The following is a 26,924-nucleotide window of genomic DNA, read 5'->3' as shown; positions in this document are numbered from 1 at the left end:
CACTCAGAAGTGAGCTGGGTTTTAAATCTGAATGTCCCCAGTTTTAGTTTAACAGTATTTAGAATGCATTCTTAAGACTACATGTCTGGTTGAATCCCCATTTGTTTCAGTTAGTGGTACATGCTCTAGCTATATTTTTTCAGTACCCAACCCCAATATTCAACAACATTCTTATCTGTTTCCACTATTTTGCAGAACCACAAGGTGTGTGTTGTGTGCCTTCAAGTATTTTCTGACTTATAGTGACCCTAAGGCAAACCTATCGTAGAATTTTCTCAGCAACATTGGTACAGGGGAGGTTTGTCATTGCCTTTCCCTGAGGCTGAGAGTGTGTGGACTTATTTACCCAAAGTCACTCAGCAGTTTGCATGGTCAAGGAGGAATCAAACCCTGGTATCCAGTGTCGTCGTCCAGTGCTCAAACCACTACACCACACTGATCCAATACAGATTTCAAAATATGTCTTGCAGTTTAGAAATTACTGTATATATCATGTGTAAGTCTGGACATTTTAGTCAAAAAATTGACCCAAGAAATCTGAGTTGACTTATTCACAGGTCAATGTAAGTACTGTACTTTAACACACATATATATATATATATCAGGAACTATCCCCTGGTGAAAGGGAAGAGTGTAATCTGTCCTGGAAGCATTGACCACCTTCAGCTCTCTCATCCACCCAGCATTTAGTGTGAGCACAAAAGTTATTCCTCCTGGAATTTTGTAAGTTCTTTGGCATTGTTTTCCTTTGCTTCATAGATCTTTTGTTACATGCCCCTAAATTTTACCCTTGACGTATCCACGGGTCATATCAAAATTTTGGCCCCTAAACCTGCCCTCAACTTATACATGAGGTTGACTGACACTCACGTATATACAATACACCTGAAATGCTTTCACCTAGGCAAGGGGAAAAATTAAAGAAATAGAGATTAAAACCTCGCCTGCTGAGCCAGAGATGTAAACCATGACAATCTGAATCTGCATAGTAGCCACATGGATGTCACATCTCAGAAGTGGAACCTCGCAGAAAGATAAATATAAACAGTTATAATAATCACATTATATGGGGTTAGGGGTGAGTGTGTAAAGAAACCAAATAACAAAAACACAGCTCTTCTAATCTAAGAGAACACCTCTCTACGAATCTTCAAGACATCCGGCGCAACTCTGTGGTCAACACCTGCCAAACTTTGACTACAGAATCATGCTGGAAGGCCAACAAATGCCTAGTGGGGTGTTTTCTCTAGGAATTTCTCTAGGTCCACCCAGGGGACAAAGGGGCGGTCAACTTCCCGTGGAATTCCTCTAGTGATTCCTAGTGTGGATGCCTTCATCAAATCTGCAAAGAATCCAATCAAGGCCGCAGAGGTGTTGGGCCAAACGTGCACTTTGAATTCTAAAAACACATGTTGTCGTATTCATATGGTCGGTCCAAGAAGCAGCGTGCAAACTGCAATGCCTGGATTTGGACAGCCTGGAGACATGACAATTGTAGGCTGTATCTATATTGTTAAAGTAATCCGATTTGACACCACTTTAACTGTCCTGGATCAATGCTATGGAATTCTGGGAATTGTAGTTTGTTGTGGGCCCACAACAAACTATAGTTCCCAGAATTCCATAGCATTGAGCCAGGACAGTTAAAGTAATGTCAAACTGGATTATTCCTGCAGTGTGAATGCAGCCCAAGTGGGGTCAAACTGGATCAATCCTGCATCAAGGAGAACATCCAGGACCTACCAGCTTCCCAAACCCTGGAGGAGGAGGAGAGATGGAAGATGGAAGGGATGCAGACTCCAGGGATGCTGCTTGGAGGTGATGGAGGCTGGTCCTCTTTCAGGGCTGCCTCTCCATCATCTCTCTCTGCACTTGGAGCCCTCCTGGGTGGCAAGGGCTGCAGGGAGGCTGAGCATCAACCGGACTCCGATGGAAACAGCTGCAGGAAGTGACTGCAGAGCAAGCCAAGCCGGGAAGGGAAGGGAGGAGACTGGGGAGAGCTGCCCTGTCACGTCTTTCCCAGGGCGCATGAGTCTTGCGAGCAACAGCTGGTCCTCCTCCTCCTCTTCCTGGCTGCTGCTGCCAGCCTCTTTCGCTTTGCAGAGGCAGAACAAGCCCTTCCCTGCCAAGCCCAGGGGACCCTTCCTCCCACCCCCAACAGCCTACTCCCTTTGCCTTGTTTGCACCCCACGTGGTGGGAAGGCATGCCCTGATAGGATCCTACAGTGGGAAGCGTACCCCAAGGGGTCATCCAGGCCAACCCCCTGCCATGCAGGAACTCAGCATCCAAGCATCCCTGACAGATGGCCATCCAGCCTCTGTTTAAAAAGTCTCCAAAGAAAGAGACTTCACCACCCTCGGAAGGAGTGTGTTCCACTGTCAAACCGCTCTCACTGTCAGTTCTTCCCAATGTTCCAACAAATGCACCATCCAACCCTCTGTCATGCAGGAATACACAATCAAAGCACCCCTGTTTTAAACATCCAGCCTCTGTTTAAAAAGTCTCCAAAGAAGGGGACTACACTACTCTCCGAGGTGTGTTGGGAGTGTTGTTCCATTGTCAATTATTATTATTATCATTATCATGCATTTACACAGCGCTGTATATACAATCAATTAAAATAGATCAAATGAACCCGCCTATGGCGTACATTCTACAAAAATAATACATACTGACACATCCTAACATTCAAACAATAAAATATAGCAAACAGTTCTCACTGTCAGGATGTTCTTTCCAACGTTCCCAACAAATGTATCATCTAACTCTCTGCCATGCAGAAATACACAATCCAAGCACCCCAGCAAATGGCCATCCAGCCTCTGCTTAAAGACCTCCAAGGAAGGAGACTCCACTACACTCCGAGGGAGTTTGTTCCACTGTCAAACAGCCCTTACTGTCAGGAAGTTCTTCCTAATGTTGAAGTGTAATCCCTTTTCCTGTCACTTGAATCCATTGTTCCGGGTCCTAATCCCTGAAGCAGCAGAAAAGAAGCTTGCTCCATCCTTGTTTGATAGCCTTGTTAAAATATTTGAAGGGATGTCATCTTAAAAGTATGGAGGAAGCTTGTTTTCTGCTGCTCCAGGGAATAGAACCAGGAACAGTGGATGCATTAGGAGGAACTTCCTGACAATAAGAGCTGTTCGACAGTAGAATACATTCCCTTGGAGTGTGGTGGAGTCTCCTTATTTGGAAGTCTTTAAGCAGAGGCTGGATAGCCAGATGTTGGGGATGCTTTGATTGAGAGTTCCTGCATGGCAGAATGGGGTTGGACTGGATGGCCCTTGAGGTCTCTTCCAACTCTATGATTCTATGATCCTCAATCTGACACCCCTTCAAATATTTAAACATATCACCTCTTAACCTTCTCCTGGCTAAACTCCCAGCTCCCTAAGTCTCTCCTCATAGGGCATATGGTTTCATTGTTGATAGCATCTAGTTCACAGGGCACATTATGTCCATAGAATCATAGGGTTGGAAGAGACCCCAAGGGCCATCCAGTCCAACCCTCTGCCATGCTGGAATACACAATAAAAGCATCCCTGACAGATGGCCATCCAGCCTCTGTTTAAAAACCTCCAAAGGAAACTCCACCACAATCTCCGAGGAAGGAGTGTGTTCCCCTGTCGAACAGCCCTTACTGCCAGGAAGTTCTTCCTAATGTTGAGCTGGAATCTCTTTCCCTGTAGTTTGCATCCATTGCTCCATGTCCTAGCTCCAAAACACACTGCAGAAATAATCCAATTTGAGGCCACTCGAATTGCCCTGGCTCTGTGCTAGGGAATGCTGGGAATTGTAGTTTGTTATAGCACCAGAGCTCTCTGACAGAGAAGGGTGAATGTCTCACAGAACTACAGTTCCCAAAAAACACAACAACAACAACAACAACAACAACAATCCTCAATATGATATTACTTCAAATATTTAAACAGGGCTATTGTATCATCTCCCAGGCTAAACATACCCAGCTCCCTAAGCTGCTCCTCACAGGGTATGGTTTCCAGACTGTTCATTATTTTGGTCGCTCTCCTCCAGACATCATCCAACTGTCCAGATTTGGCAGGGACACTTGTGATTAATTCTCTACTGTCCTGTTTTTAGTCACTTTTAAAATGTCCCAGTTTCTGGACAATTCTGGACACAGATTGTTCAATTGATGTCAGACATCACTAAGCAAAAGGTTCAACCCAGCCCAGAATTGCTTCTCTTGTCAATATTTCAATTTGACAATAAATTTCTCCATCATAAAGAAATTATATCCTTTTCAGTTGCTATAGCTAGATTAATCATTGCTAGAAACTGGAAAACAGGTCATCTGTCCATGGATCAATGGTGGATGAAGTTCTGGAAAGGATGGTTAATGGAGAAGCTCGCAGACGATGCCAGGAGAACCTCTGAGGCAAGGAACTGCAACCAGTTCAAGGAAAAGTGATTACCTCTTATAGATTATGTTAAATCCAATTCTCATGCTCATGATCCACCACAGCACCACAGGAGATTTTGGTTTGGAGTTTTGAATGAGACCTCAGCTCTGTAAATCTGTAAAAAAATAAAATAAAATGTCCCAGTTCCTCGGTCCTCCTACTTTCCCTCTGTCCTCAGCTTACTTCAAACTTCTGCAAACTGGGCTCAAAGTGGTAAACGGAATTTGCAGTCAAATAATTCAGCCGGGGGGAAAGAAAGAAGTGGAATCTTGCCCTTCCTAGCAGGCTTGGGTAAAAACAAACTGCTGCAGCCTTTCCTAGCCATCGCTGTTGTTGTTTTAACTGCCATCAAGTCGACTTCCACTTACGACAACCCTATGAATAAAAGACCTCCAAAGTTGTATTTGCACTGCAGAAATAATGCAATTTGACACCACCTTAGTTGCCTTGGCTGAATGCTATGGAATCCTGGGATTTTGTAGTTTGTTGTAGCATCAGAGCTCTCGGACAGAAAAGGCTAAATATCTCACAAAACTTCAAATTCCTGAATTGCATCATTTCCAGTGCACTTGGGGCATAAGGATTTGACCACATAGACGTAGGGGAGTTCTGGGAGTTAAAATTGATCCTCATCCTGTGCAGAGCTGTAAACTCTTTAACATGTCTGTCTTAAATGTGTGAATTAACATGGTACTGAATGCACAAAAAAAGAGCTAGACTGTCCTTCTTGAGACTACAGATGCCTGCCAATAATGTCAATGTTCCTTGGAGAGGGTTTGTACGTGCTTCGTGCCCTCTTCTTATCTCAGCATTTTCCTTGCCGGGTGGACTGTTGTTACCGATAACTAGACTTTCTTTGAGATAATGGACAAAAATGAAAGCAGAATATTGATGGATACAGACAAACACTCAGCAAGGCACACCATCGTAATCATAATAACTTCATTAGGTCCAGCTAAAAACCACAATAAGATTAGCTAACCTATGGTGCACTTTGTGTTAAAAGCATGAAATTTGGCACAAAAACTGATATTTATATCACTACAAGATCTTGATGTTGTAGCCACCAAGTTTAACTCCACCTTTAAAGGAAAATACATTTGTTGCCACTATAATGAAATATGGCAGGTAGTGCATAGTGCGACATTGTCCTTCAATGCAACTGTTATCTATAAAAACAGGAGGGTTTTTTTTAATCTCCTGGGAAGCCAAATTGTTATCCACAAAAATGGGATGTGACATTGTAAGCTTTGCAGGCCATGTTAATAAAACCGGCTGGTTTATTTGGAACATGTCCTCAGAGGTATCATAAGCATTATTGGAGGTATCCTTAGCACCAGTGGCATCATTGGAAGGTGCAGGGTGTGTGGGCTGCACCAGGTAACACTATAGAGGAGTGATGACAACTAGTCAGGCCATCCTCCTGCTCCATGGTGCCAGCCCCTTTCCCACTGACTGGCTCTCTCCCTTCAGAGGAAACAGAGCAGCAGAGGAACAGGATGGGTGAACCAGGAACAGATGGCATACTAACAGAGCTGCTTCAAGCTACAAAGACAGAATCTAATAATAGTTCTAACTGAAATCTGTCAACAGATACGGAAAATGTAACAATGGCCGGCAGATTGGAAATGCTCAATATACATTCCACTCACCAATAAAGGGTATACTAGGCATTGCAGTGACTGCAGGACCATTTCATTAATTGCCCGTGCAAGCAAAATGATGCTCAAAATTCAACAACAAAGACTTTTGCCATATATGGAGCAAGAAATGCCAAGTGTCCAAGTTAGGTTCAGGAAAGAAAGAGGCACTAGGCATTATAGTGGAAACATATGTTGGATAATGGAGCGTGCCAAGTAATTTCAGAAGGAAATCATTTGGTCCTTTATACATTATAACAAAGCCTTTGTGTAATTATGAAAAATTATGGATCGCTCTTAAGGAAATGGGTGTGCCACAACACTTGATTGCCTAATGAGTAACCTGTATTTAAGACAAAAGGCTACCATCAGGACAGAATATGGAGAAATTGAAAGGTTTCCAATTGGCAAGGTAGTTAGGCAAGGCCACATTTTATCACCCTATCTGTTTAACTTATACACTGAACATATCTAGGGATGCCATATCCCGGTGGCCGCCGGGAAAATCCCACTTTTGGGGGGCCCTCCCGGTCCCGGTCTGGTTTGGCCCCCAGCCATGCATTGGTCCCGGTCCGGGGCCCGCTCCTGTGGCCATTACCACTGCCGCTAATGCGGCTGGCCGCGGCGCCAACCCACCTCCTTCCCCTTCCTGGAGTGGTGGGCAGCGCCCACCCACCTCCTCCTCCGGCTCCGCCTTCCTCCTCCTTCTCACCCGCAGCAGCGCCGCCGCCACCACCACCGTGCCTCCAGTGCCAGGGCTTTCCCACCCACATGTGCGGGGGGCTCTAAAGCAGGAGCTCGTCCCCTGCTTTGACCAGCCAGCCATTGGCCGGCTGGCCAAAGGGGACGGGCTCCTCAGCGCGCGCCACCCGGGCCTCAGCAGGGGCCAGCGGCAGCGCATGCACCTGCCCCGCTTCCCTGCACGTGCGCGCCTGCCCTGCTCCCCTGTGCGCGCGCGCCTGCCCCACTTCCCTGCGCAAGTGCGCGCGCGAGCCTAAAGAGAAAGAGGAGGAGGAGGAGGAGGAGGAGGAGAAGGAGGAGGAGGGGGGAGCAGAAGGAGGAAAGGTGAGTCAGTGGCCATTAGGTCTGCCTTGGGTTTTTGGGGTTTTTTAAATTAATTTTAAAAAATATAAAATACTCATTTTATTTTATTTTATTAATTTTATTATTGCTTGTTTTATATTTTATTTCATTAATTTTAATTATTTCTTAGTTTTATTTTATTAATTTTTATTATTGCTTTTTTCATTATTTTTATTATTAAATATATACACCCCTGTCTTGATTTTTATTTATTTTTTCATTATTTTTATTATTAAATATATACACCCCTGTCTTGTTTTTTATTTATTTTTTCACTATTTTTATTATTAAATATATACACCCCTGTCTCGTTTTTTAATTTTTTCATTATTTTTATTATTAAATATATACACCCGTCTTGTTTTTTATTTATTTTTTCATTATTTTTATTATTAAGTATATACACCCCTGTCTTGTTTTTTATTTATTTTTTCACTATTTTTATTATTAAATATATACACCCCTGTCTTGTTTTTTATTTATTTTTTCATTATTTTTATTATTAAATATATACACCCCTGTCTTGTTTTTTATTTATTTTTTCATTATTTTTAGTATTTTATAATACAGTGGTACCCCGGGTTACGAAATTAATTGGTTCCGCTGCCGCTTTCGTAACCCGGAAACTTTCGCTAGCCGAATAGCCCATAGGCGCTAATAGCGAAAGCCGCGATTTCGTGTGAAATCGCGCCGAAAAGCACCAAAAAATTTTTTCGTAACCCGAAAAAAAAAACCGTAACCCGGAACAGTTTTTTTCTTTGGAATTTTTTCGTATCCCGGGAATTTCGTAAGGCGGTGCTTTCGTATCCCGGGGTACCACTGTATATAAATATGGCCAGAAAGGGAAGTCCATTTCTGCCATCTGTCTAGGAATAATGCCAAAATGTCCTCCATTTTGATCATGCCTTAGAAACATGCATTTAGATTAACATTTTTTAAAAATCATCAAATTTTTCGCGTGTCCTCCATTTTTATAAAAACATGTCCTACATTTGAAAATGTTGTCCTGCATTTGTCCTACATTTGTCCCGGTTTGGAGGTCCTGGTTTATGGCAACCCTAAACATATGTAAAGCGGGATTAAACTTGAAGGAAGGAGACATTCTACTGATTAATTTCTTGATCCTTGACAGAATTCTCCTAAAATTTTTGATTCTGCTCTAGTTCCATTCTGCATTCCAGTTTCCGATGACTAACAAGAAGTCCTGTTTTGGATGTGTGATCAATTTCCTCCTCAGCTCCAGCACAGAATCTTTTACTTTCTTCTTTTGCCTCTGTGGTTGCAGCATTAACTTGGATTGTGGTTATGGTTATTGTTGTTGTTGTTGTTGTTGTTGTGTGCCTTCAAGTTGTTTTCAACATGGTACCAAGCAAAACCTATCATGGAGTTTTCCTGGCAAGTTTTGTTGAGAAGGCACGCACAATAAAACCCCTTTGGTGCTTTAAATTCACTTTCTAAATGTTCGGTAGATTTAGATAGCTATTATCAATTTTAACGCCCATGCTAGCCAATTCAGCAACTTGACATTACTCTGAAAAATACAACCGTCAAAAAGAAGAGTCCTTGAGAACATCACTAGATGGCAGTCATCAATTAGAACGCAAAAGGCAAAGAGGCTTCCGCTAGAGTGGAGAGACATCTCAGAAAATCTATTTCCAGAGGAAGATAAATCCATGCATTGATAATAATGTATTCTTAAGGAGGCAGAAGGGGGCTGAAATATTTATTAACATTTTCTTCTTGGAGAAGGTTTGTAGAGGAAGTGACTGATTTTTCATTTTGTACAAGTAGGCTCTTGAAGTTAAGAGCGAAACAAATTTATCATATACCAAGTGGTATCTAGCAACGTCAGGGAGATGTTCCCAGATGGAACATCATCCTCTTCAAATCTCATACAGCATAACTATATCTAACTGCAATATTATTTCACGCTATTACTCATAATAGGCCATAACATTACACACAAATGGCATTAGAGTATGTCTATGCTTGATCAACAGCATAGAATGAACCCACAAAGAATTCTAATCTATGCAGAATTAATTTCTGAACCCTACTGAAGTCAAAGAGAGCCAGTGGTATAGTGGTTTGAATGCTGGACTATGACTCTGGAGACCAGGGTTCGAATCCTCGCTTGGCCATGGAAACCCACTGGGTGACTTTGGGCAAGCCACACTCTCTCAGCCTCAGAGGATGGCAATGGTAAACCCCCTCTGAAGAAATTTGCCAAGAAAACCCTGTAATAGGTTCGCCTCAGAGTCGCCACAAGTCAGAAACGACTTGAAGGCACGAATAAAAACAACTACAATCTGAAGTCACTGGAATTAGACAGGCCCAGCCAAAGCAGTCCCCAAAGTGTCTTGACTCCTCAGACATAGCAGTTTCTCCCAACCAATTCTGTTGGAACAGATCAAGGATTAATCTACTCCAGAATTTTGTTTTCAGCAGCTGTTAGACAACGTCACTATACTCCAGGCATTGTTATTAGCTTTAGCATCTGGTATTTTAATACCCCATTTACAGAGGTGTGTTCCTTTATTTATTTTTTATTGAATTTACATCTTGCCTTTCTTTCTCCCAAGATGGGATTCAAGGCAGCTTTTGAAAAAAGGATTTGTTTTTATTTAATTTTTTATTCTATTTTTAATTCTACCCCATCCGATCATATGTCTGGGCAGCTTATAATAAAGTTTAAGTTTAAACAATAGCAAAATAATTTAAACATTCTAAATCACTTAAAACAATTTAACAATATAAAAAGTTGAAATCGTGCAGATTTGAACAAAACCATTAGGCCTCAAAGGCTTCAATAAAAGCTCATATTTTGCCCTGGCAAGAGAATAAAAAACATTGTAGATACCTACTGGGCCTCTAAGGGGAGGACATTCCATATATATAACTATCTATCATAGCTGTGGCATATTGAAATCACGAACAATCAAATGAGGAATGAGTGGAAACCTTAAGCTTCCTCTTCTAGCAAGTGCCCCCAGCATGTTTAAGCTTCTTAGAAAGGCGCAACCTACTATTTTTAGGCTGTGTAGTAAGCTGCTCTTGTAGAAATGGAGCAACCTCATATTTTCACCCTGTGTACAGATTCCTTTAAAAGCCTGGTCTTTTGTAATTCTCCACGATTAGATAAACACTTGATATATACATGAGTAATTGCTCTATATTCTACTAAGTGATGGCAACAGTCATAAGACGATGCGCTATTGCAAATCATTACCTGCCAGGCCCTCCCAAACTTGGTGATATCACACACACAAGCACACAGGATTGTTTGTTTAGAGGATGACAAGTAACAACCCTTGATGACTCAGTAGAGAATAATCACTTGTACCCATTTGATATTTCAATGGTGTCAACAATTGACTGGAATTGACTGAACGTACCCCAACCTGTATCGTCATGCACCTAGGTGAAAGTGCGCCTACCAAATTATTGCCCATCACAAGGACATTGAGAGACTGGAATGCATCCAAAGGAGGGTGATGAAAATGGTGAAGGGTCTGGAAACCATGCCCTGAGGAATGACTTAGGGAGCTGGGGGAGTTTAGCTTGGAGAAGAGGAGGTTAAGAGGTGATATGATAGCCCTGTTTAAATATTTGAAGGGATGTCATATTGAGGAGGGAGCAAGCTTGTTTTCTGCTGCTCCAGAACAATGGATGCAAACTGCAGGCAAAGAGATTCCACCTCAACATTAGGAGGAACTTCCTGACAGTAAGGGCTGTTCGACAGTGGAACACACTCGTTCCTTGGAGATTGTAATCGAGTCTCCTTGTTTGGAGGTCTTTAAGCAGAGGCTGGATAGCCATCTGTCAATGGGGATGCTTTGATTGAGAGTTCCTGCATGGCATGGGGTTGGACTAGATGGCCCTTGTGGTCTCTTCCAACTCTATGATTCTGTGTATTAAGGGCATCAAGAATGTAAAACAGCAGACAGGACAGTGCCACATTAGGAACCGAGAAATTTTATTTGGCAGAAACTTCCATGGACTAAGATTATATAACAAGAGCATTTGCTGGTTTTGCCATAGCAGGGTGCCTTGTGAGGGGAGGCTTAGGCTGCTGGGCATGTTTAGCCTGGAGAAGAGAAGGTTAGGAGGTGACATGATAATCATGTTCAAATATTGAAGGAGTGTTACAGTGATAGAGACTGAGAATCCATCCACACTGCAGAAATAACCCAGTTTGAGACTGCTTTGGCTGCCCTGGTTCGATGCTAAGGAATTCTGGGAACTCTAGTTGCGTGAGACATTTAGCCTTCTCTGTGAGAGAGACCCAAAAACACACTGCAGAAATAATCCAGGATGACACCGCTTTAACTGCCCCAGGGAACTCTGGGAACTGTAGTTTTCTGTGAAGCATTTTTTTAGACTTCTCTGTCAGAGAGAGCGCTGGTGCCAGAACAAACTACAATTCCCAGCATTCCCTAGCACTGAGCCATGTGGCAACGGTTGGTATAACAACAGCCTGCAGTTTAAAAAAAACCCACACACAAGGCGCCTCAGGGCACTCCTCCAGTGCGCATGCGCCAAAACAATCCCCGCCCACCTACTCCCCGGGAGTTGCGCATGCGCCTTAGAAGCCCGGTTCTGTTTATCTAGCGCTTGTTTTCCATCCCGAGTCGCCGCCACCTCCAAGAGCATTCTGGCGGGGATCTGCTTCCGGGGTCATACCTTTTTAACTTCCGGTTCTGGGCGTGTGGGTGTTTTGTTTGTGAGACAGAAGGAGTGGAAGAAGGAAGGAAGGAAGGAGCGGGGCGCGAGGAGGAGGAGGAGGAGGAGGAGGCCGCCTTCCGGATGTCAGGCGCCGAGGGGGGACGCGGAGGTAAGTAGCCCCCAGGAAAGAACGAGGGCTCTCCTCTCTCGCTCCCTTTTAAACCTCAAACCTCGGTGAGAGTCATCAGGTCCAGAGCAGCACACTGCAGAAATAATAACCCGGTTTGAGACCGCTTTAACTGCCCCGGCTCAGTGCTAGGGGATCCTGGGAGTTGTAGTTTCGCGAGGGAGAGCTCTGGCGCCACAACAAACTACCGTTCCCAGGACTCCCTAGGACTGACTCAGGGGCAGTTAAAGGAGTTGCGTCCAGCACCGCTTATACTGGCAACCACTGATAGAGACCCAAGGCATGGGAACCTATGGGAGCTTGTGTTAAGCAGATATAGGAAGCACACACAGGTCGGTCACTCATCCAGACGACCAACACAGAGCTAACTAAATGAGGGGGGTGTGTGAGTGATATGAAATAGCAGAAGCATGATAGGTTCTCTTTAGGGTCACCATAAGCCAAAAATGACTTGAAGGCACACAGCAACAACAACAGCAACAACAGATGTGAAGAAGGAAAGGCCTCTTGAGAAGAAGCTCAGAGGGTGTGTCAACATTGTAGGAATAATGGAGTTTGACACTGCTTCCAATGGCCTGGGAGTTGCAGTTTAGTCAGGCACCAGCACTGTTTGGCACAGAAGACAAAACAAAAAACTTGTAGCACTACAAATCCCAGGATTCCATAGGATGGAGCTCTTGAAGCCTTTTCTGAGTTGTGGTGACCCTAAGGCAAACCTAACATGGCATTTCCTTGGCAAGTTTCTTCGTAGGGAGTTTGCAGTGGACGGCCCTGTGAGGCTGAGAGAGTGTGACCTGCCCAGGTTCACCCAGTGGGTTTCCATGGCCAATGGGGATTCAAAACCTAATCTCCAGAGTCCTGGTCTAGCGTTCAAGCCACTAGCTCCATCACTTGAAGTGGTGTCAAACTGCATTATTTCTCCGGTGTAGATGGACCCTCACTTTTAGAGTCCCCCTTAAGGCTCTGGAGAAACCTTGGCCCCAGTTTTGGGTGTCGATATTTGAGTTGGGAGGGAAGCTCTGTTCCTTTCACCTGTAGGAGGGGGTCTCCATGATAGGTTCAGGAAAGGCAACCTCAGTTTGCCTTCAGTGGGATTTAATTTCAGAACTGCTGTTCGTTAAGAGTGGCCGCTTATGAAGGTGCGGTCAGGTAGACATATATATCCTGGAGTAAGTTGTGTTGAAACTAAAATGGCATGTATATTTGTGTTGTTCACAACTGTTTAGGAGGGAGGGGTTGTGTGTGTGTGTGTGTCCATCCTCGTCCTGAAAATCCAACAATCACAGCTTCCTTTATGGTTCATGCTGTTTGCTCACGGTTTGTCTCTGTTTTCCCTCTCCTAGTTTCAACTTGTTGTCTACCTTAAGTACTTTCCTACTTATGGCGAACTTATCATGGGGTTTTCTTGGCAAGATTTGTTCAGAGGTTTGCCATTGCTTTCCCTTGTGGCTGAGAGCATGTGACTTGTCCAAGGTCACCTAGTGGGTTTCATTGCTGAACTCATAGTCCAACACATTTAATGGTGTCATCCCTTTTCAGCCCCCAGTGTGGGAAGCCGTCTCTCAGCCCCCTCCTCTTTCTTTCCATTTCTGACCCCTAAAATTCCCACTCTCTCTCCCTAGAATTATACAGCCTGCCCTCCCCAACCACGGGCTTGTCATCTGCAGACTTAAGCATCCATGGACAGCAAGCCCCATTGATGCTAATGGCCACATGCGGCCGCACATGACGCCATTGAAAACCATGGGACTTGAGGCCCTGTGGGGTTCTTCATCCATGAAGAGGTCCGGAACACTATAAGAAGGGCCCACTATATTGTGTTGCCTCTCCTTCTGCTGGCCTAAATTACCCTAAATGGATCAGATATGACCTGATCTTAGAAGCTAAGCACTGTCAGCGCTGGTTAGTATCTGGATGGGAAACCACCAATGAATATCGGGTACTATGGGTTCTGTATTTCAGAGGGAGGAACTGGCAAAAGCACTTCTGAGTATTTGTTGCCTAAGAAAATTGTGAAATTCATCAGGTCACCATAAGATATGACAGGTGACTTGAAGACATGTAAAAACACAGATAACGTATCTTCCATTCAAAGCCCACCTACTCCCATAGCTCTTATTATTATTATTACACTTTTCTCCCATTCTTTCGCAAGCAACACAGGGATGTGAAAATGATCCCCTCCCTTTTACTCTTACAATAGCACTGTGAGGTGGGTGGTTTCCTTTCCTTTGCATCTCCTGTGTGCATATTTTAACTCTTCTTCCTCATACACAAACATTCTTAGTTCTCTCTGCCTTTGAGAAGATTCCATCTCTGTCGTCTTCTTCCACGATATTCTGTAGGGTTATAACAATATTCTGTTGTAGGGGGAAACAAGAGAGACTTTTGTCAGCTTAAAAATGTACGCCCTTTGTTGTGGATACATTTGAGTGAACACATTTAGTGATCTTATTTGCATCACAGGATGCCTATGAAAGAACATGCTCCATTACACATGTTGCAGCCAAATCCTAACCATGGTGCGTTACAGAGCGACCAAGAAGGGCGCTCTGCCGCCGCCGCTGGTTGCTGGGTCCAGGAACCGCAGCGGCCAAACCACACGGTTCCCGGGCACAGCAAGAAAGAAGCGCCAAAATGGCGCTTCTTTCTGCACCCCGGAAGTGGCGCCTCAAGGCACTAGTCACGCACTCGCAATGTCACTTCCGCCGCACGACGTCTGGACGCTACGCATCCGCGTCGTCAAAATGGCGGCCCCCATATGGACAGGTGCTGCCATTTTGTACAGACTCGGTCCGTACTAGGGTTGAGGGGCATCCAGAAGGGATGCCCCTTCTCAACCCTAATACGCCCCTTCCTAACCCTAGCACGCCCCTTCGGCGCATCTGTAACGCGCCCATGTTAACTCAGACATAAATCTGACTATGTTCTATTGTACTCTTGGTGCACATTATGTACATCAAATCCACCCACCCCACCTATATTTCTTATATTTAATATCCTTCTCAATTTTGTTTTAACTCATCATGTGTTCTTTCACAGCTTTTTGGCAAACTTTATGAAGAAGCTTTTTCTGACCTCTTTACACATACTGGGTTTGTCCCATTTTCTTTTCTTATTCCCCCCTCATGTAAACAAGGGCCTGCATGTTTTCCTGTTTCCTCTACCTATGCACTCTTCCTCTCTTCCCACCCATCCCACCATCCTGTTTTTCTGTCTCCTCCCTTGTTCACCAGTTTTCAGTCTTGGCCACTACAGCATTCCTCACCAAGTGCCCCTTATAGATGAATGAATGAATGAATGAATGAATGAATGAGATAGGGAGGGGTTTCTGTTCCCTTCATGGGATGTTTACATGGTTGCCTGTGTGTTGGGGCTTGAAAGAAACAATAGAAATGTGGTTGGAGTGGTTTAAAAACCACACTGTTCCTGGCCACTACCCTTTCTTTCCCCTTTGGTATGTTTGTGTCTAAGCAAGCAATAGAAGCCGTTTCAAACAGACTGGTGGAGAGTAATAGTGTTGAGAACACCTTCTTGCATTTGTTGTTCACTGTTGTAATTTAATATAAGATTAGAGGGAGGCTGTTCATGTAGTAGTTGGGAAGCTAACCATTTTGAAAATCAGCGTATTGAGTTTTAGAAAGGAGATATCCTTGTGATAGGCTGATCAAAGGCAGATCATTGTCCATGAGTGTATTCGTACATAGCTTGAAGCCATGCAGCTTCCTCGTTTTAAATTTTGTTTCTGAGCGCTCTGAAAAACAAATTGTATAATTTCTGACCTGAAAAACAAATTGCATAATTTCAGTAAGTTTATTTCATGCAGACATCCTTGAAAAGCTCCAGTACCAGCAGCATGGCTGTAAATCGGAAGATAAATCCTTTTAAATCTATTTCATAAGCATGTTTTACATTTTACAAAGCATGCTTTGTAAGGATATTTATTTGAAATGAATTGATTATAGCACTAAAAAAGTTGCATTCAAAAGCTGCCTGCTTAATAGCACTGCATTTGTGGAGAATGTAGGGGATAAAATAATGTGTAGGACTTGTTGTCTTGGTGCTTTAATGTATGTTGCATTGTAATTAAAATAAATGCTACTGTTTTAAACTAGCAAAGCCAGTGGAGAATGACTGAATATTCAAAATGGTAGTGCATTTAAATAACTATGGTAATATTTATTTAAATTGTTAAAGCATGTGATGTAAGAATATCTGTGTCTGTTGAATAATCTAAGGCAAAGCAAAATAAAATAGACAACAGAATCTTGGAAGAATGTGGATTGGTTTAGTAAACTCTCAACAGGTATCTTGCAAAACAATTCCTGAATATATGTATATTGTACTTTGCACTGTGAGAAATATACATTTGCATGTAAAGTTTCTTCTTTCATCACCACGAAACTACCTCATCCCCCACCCCTGGTGCTATATTAGAAACAATTTGTGGGCAAAATCTCTGCTATGTGTGTATCTTCTTGATACAGACATAGTTGATTCTGACTGTATTAGAGGAGGAACTTTGGAAGGCGTGGGGCCCAGATTCCACCCTGCCACAGGCCATATACCATCAGAAGGGACCTGACCATTAAATCACTTGCTGAAGAATTGGCCAGAGCTTCTCAAGTTAGTATCACTTTGTTACTACTTCACCTTCACACCTCAAGGTGGACTTCGGGTGTCAGTCAGTGTGCTGACCATGTTTGCTGAGGGCACAAGCAGCTTCACTTGTCCTTGGCCTTTCCTACAGGGGAAAGTGAAGGAGAGGACATTTGGTCTCAGAAGGCATACCGAGGAGACATTTGAAGACACCTGCCATTGCTTCATTCCACTCTGCCATTGCAGAGCAGAACTGACTTTGGGAAGAAGTGAAGTGCACTTAGATGTGATTTTGTGAATCAGGCACTCCCCTGTTGCTTCTTCTTTCTATGGAGGTGGGCCTTTGGGAAGGGTGAGAGCCTCATTCCAGGGCCAGAGGGGCCAAGCCAATGGGTCAGATTTTGCGTACAGGTTGAAAATTCCCCATCCCTGATCTAGTTCATCATCTGTGTAAAAATGTAAATGTGCAGCCAGGAAAGTATAGCAAAGATGAATGCAGTGTAGATTGGATCATGTGTGTGCAATGCAGTCCTACATGTGATTATGGAAATAGCTTCCAGTGATTTCAGTGACATTTACATGTGATGTTTGCATGTAAAATTACAGGCATATTTCCCAATCCTGTGCATGTTTGCTCAGAAGAGCACTGTATTTATCAATAGTACTTGCTCCCAATTAAATGTTCATAGGACTTTATTTGCCTGCTTATCCATTATCTGAAGACGCATATAGTGAAAAGCTAAAGTGACAAACAATTTGGAAATTAACATAACCCTTGTTTTTGCTACACTCACAGAAAGTTTTGTTTTTGTATAATTTGGAAGGCACATATTATTTGATAACAAATTAGCATCTTTGCCATTGAAAGATAAAATATGTGGTGCTGATGCCTTTCTCCTTAAGAAGACGTTATGCAATGTTTTTGGGTGAAACACAGTGTTGCATCAGCAAATGTGTGCTTGGCTAAGATAATAAGAGTGTGGGGGCAGGTGGTTTGAGGCTCAGCAGGTGGGAAGGGCACTTATTTATTTCAGCACCCACTGATAGTTCCCCAAACCTACAAATCTTATTTGGACAGAGGGGAGTGCCAGTAGGGGAAATTTCAGGAGAAAAAGTGGGAGCTGGAGAAGGGTTAAGTACCCACTTCTAGGTTTCCATAGGAAACTTGAAATTGGGTTCATTGTATTTCTGTCATAATGATTTAATTCCATTGCCAAAAATTTCTAGCATAGATGAGTATAAGATATTAACTCTTGTGAACTTACTTGTAACAAAACATATAAAGTAGATTTATATGGAGTCACATGCCAAGGAGTCCACTGGATTCCAGAGTGGCAACTTCCGGACCTACAGTCACATACAATGAGGTTCCTTGGTTTAAACTTGCTTTTGAAATTAAAGGTAGAATTGTATGTGGATTCCTTGGCTGTGACTCCATATAAGTCCATTTCATATGTCTTGTTACAAGTAAGTTCACTAGTTAATATCTCATACACATCTATGCTAGAAAATTTTTGGCAGTGGAATTAAATCATTTTTTTAAATTACTCCTATTTAGATGATATACAGAATTTCTCTTGTGAGTTCATAACATTTCATTGTATTGTAAAAAAACATTTTTTCTTTATGTATTCCATAATGATAGTGAAGTTCCCCTATCAGAATCACCCATACTACTCTTCACTGCTCTTCAAGGTGTGTAAATGCCTTGAAATCTTCAGCTGTGTATTGAATGCAGCAGTACTTGGTCCAGGGTAAAGATATGAAGCTTTTGTAACCCAGGTTATGCAAATAGTCATTGTATTGGGAAAGTCAGAAGCTTTACTCTGTGTCCTCAGTTTCATATAGACCACAGTTTGTTGTTGATGTGTTCCTTCAAGTCATTTCCAATTTATGGCAACTCTAAGGAGACCCTAGCATGGGACTTTCTTGGCAAAATTTGTTCAGAGGATAAGTTCAGGATAAGCCTTCCTCTGAGGCTGAGAATGTATGACTTGCCCAAGGTCACCAGTGAGTTTCATGACCAAGCTGGGGAATTGAACCCTAGAATCCAAAGTCATAGTCCAACGCTGAAACCACTACACCACACATGCTCTCAACATTTTAAGTGGAATACCAAATAACATCTGAAACATACTGCATTCTGAAGGGGTTTCAGCCTGCAATGTCTCTTAATCACTGGGTAAACTTTTGATTGAGAAGACAAACTTTAAAAATGTTACATAGAGGGAAGAATATCGAGGAGGCTTTTTCAGCAATAAAAACAAGGTAATTACAAATCCCTGATTTTCAAAATACATATGTAGATATTTGAAATTATCAAAATATTAAAGTTACAGAGTGGTGGTAGCACTTCCAATTCCTCTTAGCAAATTTTAATTTGCATGTTTTAAGAACAGCATTCTGTTCCACTTCCTCCACCCACACAATTTTAGGTGACAGTCACAATATGTTACTTTTGGCCAGGAAATAAAGCTTGTAGTCCATTTTTTTGATCATAGAATCGTAGAGTTGGAAGAGACCACAAGGGCCATCCAGTCCAGCCCCCTGCCATGCAGGAACCCTCCATCAAAGCATCCGCAACAGATGGCCATCCAACCACTGTTTAAAGAGCTCCAAGGAAGGAGACCACCACACTCCGAGGGAGTGTGTTCCACTGTCTAACAGCCTTTGATGTCAGGAAGTTCCTCCTAATGCTGAGGTAGAATATCTTTTCCTGAAGCTTGCATCCATTGTGCCGGGTCCTGTTCTCAGGAGCAGCAGAAAACAAGCTTGTTCCCTCCTCAGTATGACACCCCTTCAAGTATTTAAACAGGGCTATCATATCACCTCTTAACCTTCTCTTCTCTAGGCTAAACATCCCCAGCTCCCTAAGTTGTTCCTCATAAGACATGGTTTCCAGACCCTTCACCATTTTAGTCGCTTAATAGTATCTGCTATCGGTATTATATATAAATGGGTGCTGGAGGCTGGTACTTGGACAGATATCCCCTCCCACTCTAGCTTGCCTTGGTTGAACATCATCATTGGAGGTGGGGGAAGCGCGGAGTAAGGTGAAAGGGCTTTGGACATTGCTGCCTTGGCAAATGCCTGCTCCTTTTGTGTTGCCCCATCTGCCCTCTCAGTGTAGCTGTCTTTGGTTTAGCATTGGCATGGGGGTGGTGTGGGCTACACGCACTATGGGCTGGAGGGGGCTGTTAGAAGGAAAGGAGACAGAGAAGAGAAGGACAACAACACTACAGGAGGTTTTTGCAGCAGTGTTGTTGTTCTAGAAGGTGGAGTGGGGAAGACTTGAAGACTGATGGCAGAGACAACTACAAACTCACAAATACAGTGGTACCCCGGGATACGAATTCACCGCGTTACGAAATTTCCGGGGTACGAAAAAGTTAGATTTAAAAAAACTGTTCCGGGTTACGAATGATTTTTCGGGTTACGAAAATCTTTTCGGCGCGAAATTCAAACCGCGGCTAGCGGCTTTCCAGCGGCTTTTTCGGGTTGCGAAATGTATCGGGTTACGAACGGCGCCGCGGAACGAATTAAATTCGTAACCCGAGGTAGCACTGTAATCAAATCTGCAAAAGTAAAGCCTGTGAAAGTTGAGGACTGACTGTAAAATCAACCAGATCAAAGCAATAATTGTCCATACTATGGAATCTACATATCTCCTAAATAGTCATCACCATAATACATAATATTAACAGGATGGGAAGGGGATCAAACAATTCAAAGCGCTAATTTTTCTCACAATGAGAGGAGCCAGGTATCTCCTGAAGTCTCCAGAATCAATCCACCTGTGAAATGGCCTCCCTAGGATGACTTACCTTGTGCACATTTCAGATACCAAACACAGTCTTTTTATAACTTACTACCATTAATTATTACTTGCGTATATTATCATAGATATCTGTAATTCAACCACGGTCTTTCCTTCAGTTTTTATAAAAGAATCCATTTCTCAGCTGTAGTCTATTTATGGGAACTTCTCTCTTTCCAAAGTGCAAAGTCCTAACTGTTCCAGATTATATTAGAAATGTTACAGAATCCATTCATTTTCAGCAAATTTAATTCATTTTGAGTCATTTTTATGTTATTGTTTTTGTATTGTTGTGGTCATTGTATTGTAATTGTAATGCAATTTTATTGTATGTTTTTTAATTCAATAAAATTAATTTAAAAAATGAACAAATAAAAATTGTTGGCTGGCTTTAATAGCTAGCTTTATTACCATTGATCTCACTCATTTCCCAAGATTTCTGATGTGGATTTGAATGGGACAAGAGGTTATCTCTCATTTCATGCTGAGTTTCAGTCATACTTGAAAGAAATGTATACTTTTGAGTGTTCCCCAAAGTCCATTGTGAAATGAGACATGTTTCCTTTCCCTTATGTTCTGTCTGTGCACAAAAACAAGATATTGCTTCTGTCTCAGATTCCACATTTATGGAGAGCTCAAGAAATGGGATTAACTTCACACACCTCGTTGGGCAAGCAGACATAAACAGTAAACATTGTTAGACTTGTGACTGCTGGCTGGCTACCTAGTGAGGGTTTTGTTTTGCTTTTGGGTCCTCTACCTGAAATGTTTGCTCTTAGCTGCACAAATATGCCATTGTTAAATACACAGGTCTTCTGTTTCTTCTGCTCTCTCTTCTCTCAGCCTCTGTGATGAAAGAAAGGAGGAGTAACATTGCAGCCAAGTTATAGCAAAACTCACAAAGTTTTGAGTAGGGTCTGAAATTTGAAAGCTTCTTTTTGCGGCATCTTCTCCCCTGCCCCCACATGCTTTTAATTCTTTGTTCCAGTCAGTCTGTCCCAAAGTCGTGCTGCTCCAAGCCACAGAAGCGATGCCCTGTGTCCAGGTTTTCCAACCACCACTACTAGCAAAAAACAATGTTAAGGGGGTGAGCTTGCTTGGGCAGGTGAGGAGTGGGAGACACCACCACGTGAAGTGATCAATGAGGCTTCACAGTGGTTTTAAGGGATCCTGACAAAAAGTTTCATGCAAAAAGTATTCCCACCATGGCCCTAAAGGCCACTGGTTCTTGTGCATCAGTACCTTGACTGAAGACCCTTTGCCACTCCTCTTTCCTTCACCACCACCACTCCGCTGTTCCCTTTTTCCCTCACCACCCCCTAGATCTTTTCATTGCCCTCCAAGGGGGTATATCACTTATTTTGAGTATCACTGGTCTAAGCAAACGATGGGCAGTCTTTAGGCTTATGGGATCTACTTTTTAAAAAGAAAAACCACTAAGCTCTAAATGCAAGCCACTAATTCAGGTGGGCAGATGTGTGCTAAGAAACAAGAAAGCTGGTGCCCATGAGACATGCTCAGCCCAGGAATTTATACTTGGTATTGGAATCAAGCTCATAAGTCTTTGATGAAAAAAAAGTTACTCCAGGTTTTACCCTAGTGTTCTTTTTCAGTAATTTGTCTTCTGAGAGAAAAATGTTTAGCTATTGCTGTTGTGAAATAACTGGATCTCATCCAGAGATTTATAGCTAAATCCCAATTGATTGTCTTCCCATCCCAGATCAAAGCAGTTACCTCTTAGAATGGAAACAATAACTTCAATGTTATAAGTGCCATAGAGGTGAGAAGAACTATGCATGGAAGGTGAAATGTAAAAACATTATTTTGGCCATTTCAATATATGCAGTTCAGAATAAACAAGAAATGCTACAAGTCATTGCACACAGAAAGTGCCATAAATTCATATTTATTTTAGTAGATTTGAGTTCTTTCCTGTGATGGATTGAAGACTTGTGTCTTGACTTGAGGTTAGCTTACTGGCTCATCATAGAAGGTGCACATGGAAACAAAATGTACAGATGATCAGTACTAATAAATAATAATAATAAAAGTTTTATTTCTATACTGCCCTTCTTAAAATCAGGGCGGTGTACAACATTATATAACATTATACAAACATATCACATACTGTTAAAAACATTACAATTAAAAATCACATTAAAAAACCAATTCTGGCCAGCTTGCCACTGCTGTCAGAGGGGGGGAAGATTAACTGGAACCTGGGTCCGAGAATGCTAGCTTGAATAAGAAGGTCTTTAATCCCTTCTTAAACTGGGCCAGGGAGGTGGCCGAGCGGAGCTCTACAGGCAGCGAATTCCAGAGGGTCGGGGCCGAGGTGGTGAAGGTCCTCCTAGTTGTGGAGGCCAATCTTGCCCCTGGGACCCTCAATAGCTGCTGCCCAGATGTTCTGAGAGTGCGGGGCGCATTATATGGGGAGAGGCGGTCCTCTAGGTATCCTGGGCCCAAGCCATTTAGGGCTTTATAGGTTATAACCAACACCTTGTATTGCGCCCGGAAACGAATAGGCAGCCAGTGCAGCTCTTTAAGCACTGGTGTTATATGACTGGCCCTGGATATGCCAGTGACCAGTCTGGCTGCCATATTCTGTACCAGTTGTAGCTTCCGGGTTTGGTACAAGGGTTGCCCCATGTAGAGCGCATTGCAGAAATCCAGTCGAGAGGTTACCAGAGCATGTACTATCGTTTCAAGGTCCCTCTGGCCCAGGTATGGGCGCAGCTGGCGAATCAGCCGAAGCTGATAACAGGTGCTCCTGACCGTCGCATCCACCTGAGATGTAAAGTGGAGTGACGAGTCGAGGAGCACCCCCAGACTGCGTACCGAGTCCTTCACGGGAAGCGTGATCCCGTTCAGGACAGGTGGAACCACCGCCATCCCCGGGCCAGGGGAACCTATCACAAGTACCTCCGTTTTCTCTGGATTCAGACTAGAGCTATCTGCTTGAACTTTCCTCCTTGAAAAGCCTTTATCTTATAGCATTTTCTGCAAAATATTTTTTGTTCTGAATGTCTTCCAGGAATTGTCAAGAATAGATACCCAGGGGTATATGTAGTTCTATCCTTTCAGTTTAGGACTGGAAAGTTAAACATCTATGTTTTATGACTAAAAAACACATTTACTTAAATGCAAAGCAAGTATAAAGGGGAAATGTGAGTTCTGTTTCCTTTGAAAGCAGTCAGCTCTGAGAAACGGTGTTTTGGTTGGATTGTACAGTTGTTGATGTCTTAAGATGTTGTCTGTTGTACAGTCTGGAAGAGAACAACAGTGCATAGAAGCATTAAGACTTCAAGCAGTGCCACTGTCTCTATGCAACAGATTTGAAGTGCCACAAAAGCAAGCAGGTTAGCAACCCTGCCAGTTCTTGTGCTGAATTCTGGAATGACATCTTTAAGAAGGAAACGAAAACATTTTGTTCTTCGTCTTTTACGGTTTGCGATTTCTAGGCTGAAATGTTGGCATCCAGGGACAATAGTTTTCTCAGGCAAGTATTTTGTACCCTTGGGAAAGTGACTCATGCTCTTCCCAAGACTTGGGTTTGGGGAAATATTCTTGAATCCACTAACCACAAACTGATGTTGAAAATACAGTGGTAAAAAATGAAGAGTAAGTACAGCAGTATATGGGGATCTATTTTCTGCTCATTATACAAATGTCATATGCCTTCCATGTGAGGCATAGTCATTTCTTGAATGAGTTCCGGACAAAACTAGGATGTCTTCCTGTTGTCATTCAGATTTTAGTTCATATACAGTAAGTAGTAGTATGATGTAGAAACATGACAGCATCTTTGTGAGGAGTTCACATTGTGGTAAATAAAAATTTAGTGGTAGTAGTAGAAAATAGCCAGAAACAAAAGTGCATAGGAAAGAATATTGTAAGGCAAATGCTAACGTGTAGCATCTTGTGTGTTTAAGAAAATGTACAGAAGTGATTTTGATGAGAAACTTAAAGGACATGGGCTTTGGACTGAAGAATAAAGAAGGAAGGCTATACATTGGAGAATGAGTTTTGGCAAAGAGAAGTCTGCATTTGGTAAAATACCTGCTTGAGATACTCTGCAACAGAAAAAGCTTGTACCATTTCTGATCCCTAACAAAGCGTCTAAAATAACATCTACAGCTGGGCAATGCCTTTATAAGATCCATCCCAAATGCCACAAAAATATGCAAGCTTAAGGCTTTTTGAGAGTTGTCACAAAGCTATATAGTTCAAATAGTAAACTATGGGGTATGAAACAGAAACATCCAAAAATTGGGCTTGGTGTTGGGACAATGCAGTCAGCAGTTATCTTCAGATAGAGACTGCAGACTGTATGAAGACACTGATGCATAAGTATCAGATTACACCCATTGATACAATCGGGGATGAAGAAGCAATGGCTCTGCTCTGTGCTTTGCCACAAGAGAGGCAGGGGTCTAGCAAAACTTGGAACAAAAATAAACAGTATTTTAAATAAACAATTGAAATTAAATACAGCGCGCCCGCACCATACGCGGGCACGCCATACGCGGCTTGAGCATACGTGCTCAAGCCGCGGGGCGGAAGGGGCGGTGCGTCCCATTCAATTGAATGGGCGCCCGTGCCCGTTGCGCCCTGCGCGCCGCCGCACCCACTGCACACGAGCCCCATTGGAAACAATGGGGCTCGAGCGTAGGCGGAATTTGCCTTACGCGGCGGGATCCGGAATGGATCCCCGCGTAAGGCGAGGATGCACTGTATATTGCCTTGGGTCTTAAGATGTTAATTTGCAGAAGTTCACATTCTTTCCTCCCTTTGGCAACTCTGCTCTCCATAACTGCCATCCACCGGCCTGAGAGGAAGGAGACTCCGCCCTCCATAACTGCCATCCATCGGCCTGAGAGGAAGGAGACTCCACTCCCCTTAAATGCCATCCACTGGCCTGAGAGGAAGGAGACTCCGCCCTCCATAACTGCCATCCACCAGCCTGAGAGGAAGGAGACTCCACTCCCCTTAAATGCCATCCACCGGCCTGAGAGGAAGGAGACTCCACTCTCCATAACTGCCATCTGCCAGCCTGAGAGGGAGTTCACCAGGCAGGTCCAGCTCCATCAGGGCTAGCCTGGAAGAAGGAAGAACCCTCCCTCCAATCCATCTGCCTTGGTCCAGGCCTCAGAGGGAGAGAAGAACCACTGGACCTCATCCCCTTTCCCTCCACCATTCCCTTCTCCTTTTGTGTCGTGTCTTTTAGATTGTAAGCCTGAGGGCAGGGAAATGTCTGATTAAAAATAATTGTAAGCCGCCGTGAGAGCCATTAGGGCTGAAGGGCAGGATATACCTAAATAAATAAATAAATAAATAAATTTCTGTCTGAGGATGGTTGAAAGTCCCCATGAGTAGGGTTACCATATCCCGCCTGTGGGCGGGACTTTGCCGGGCTTGGGTGTGTCTGCACGGTCCCGCCCCGGGTTGTCCCCGCGCCCTGGGCTTTGTTGCAAAGTGTGCAACAGCGGTGGCGGGGGAAAGAGAGAGGCCTCTGTAGGCCTCTCTCCTTTGGTGAGGTGGGCTTCCCTCCCCTCTTTGGCTCCGCTGGAGCCAAGGGAGGGAAAGAAGCCTCACCGGCCGAGGCCAGACTTCTTTCCCCGCCTGAGCTCCGCTGGCAAAAACGGAGCCCAGGCAGGGGAAAAAAGCCTCCCTGAGGGGAGGATTCCTTCTCCGCCTGGGCTCTGTCCTTGCTGAGAACTGAGCCCAGGCGGAGAAGGAATCCTCCCCTCAGTGAGGCTCCTTTTCAAATGTAGGGCACCAAAAAAATGTGTCCTACATTTGAAAATTTTGTCCTACATTTATCCCAGTTTGGAGGTCCTGACTTATGGCAACCCTACCCATGAGCAATGTGAATTGGGACATGAGGATAAGTACAGGAAAAAAGACAAACACTCAAATGATCCTCCCAATTTTGAGTGCTTTCTTTCTCTCCCAAAAGCCACCCTCATAGAGATTTGAAGGCCGTTACAGGTTTTTGGTTTTTTTCTGTTTTTGTTGTTTGGTTTGGTTTTTTGTGTGGAATTGAAATCTGCAGAACACCAGAAGTAGGACTGGAAACCTCTTTTGCAAAACATTTTTCTCTTTCAGAGTGAATAAAATGCTTTTTCAAGCAAGGTTTTGGATGTTCAACACCTCACCTGTTTTTGTGTTTTGATTTTTGGTATGGTGATGCATAGAAGAATTAAATATTCTAATATTAATTTTTTTAAATCTTACTGTAAATTTAACAATAAGGTGTAATATCTATTTTCAGCATCCTTTTTTAGTGAGCTTTATGTTGTCTATAATGTGATGGCATGTTACTGAATTTCATATATATGTAGCTGTCAATACCTTTTTTATAATTGGGTCAGGCAAATGAATGGTTATGGAAGCAAAATCTGAGTCTGTTTTCTGGACTCTTATACAGAGGTGGAAGAATTAGTGAGGCAGTTTTCAAATTTACGTTGTATCAGCTTGTCTTAGAATCAGCATAAAGGAATTGTGC

At 43.1% G+C, this 26,924-nt stretch overlaps 2 protein-coding genes across 3 annotated transcripts in view; one reads left to right on the top strand and one right to left on the bottom strand.

Moving 5' to 3' along the window:
* Nucleotides 1–1,001, bottom strand: part of LOC149317996 (zinc finger matrin-type protein 3-like) — a 36,476-nt gene extending 35,475 nt beyond the window's left edge. The window contains exon 1 of the mRNA XM_089508802.1: nt 940–1,001. Coding sequence (XP_089364928.1) covers nt 940–987 — 48 coding nt within the window. The 5' untranslated portion in view covers nt 988–1,001. The remainder of the gene's footprint in view (nt 1–939) is intronic.
* Nucleotides 1,002–11,867: 10,866 nt separating this feature from the next.
* The window catches only part of PIK3CA (phosphatidylinositol-4,5-bisphosphate 3-kinase catalytic subunit alpha), a 66,361-nt gene continuing 51,304 nt past the window's right edge, over nt 11,868–26,924 (top strand). For both annotated transcript variants that reach the window (XR_016279958.1, XM_089508800.1), the window contains exon 1: nt 11,868–11,982. The gene's annotated coding sequence lies outside the window, so the exon portion shown is untranslated. The remainder of the gene's footprint in view (nt 11,983–26,924) is intronic.

Source organism: Sceloporus occidentalis, unplaced genomic scaffold (genome assembly GCF_023333645.1).
Source record: "Sceloporus occidentalis isolate IW3139 unplaced genomic scaffold, rSceOcc1.0.p SCAF_2, whole genome shotgun sequence".
Classification (NCBI taxonomy): domain Eukaryota; kingdom Metazoa; phylum Chordata; class Lepidosauria; order Squamata; family Phrynosomatidae; genus Sceloporus; species Sceloporus occidentalis.
This window is presented reverse-complemented; position numbering and strand designations above follow the sequence as displayed.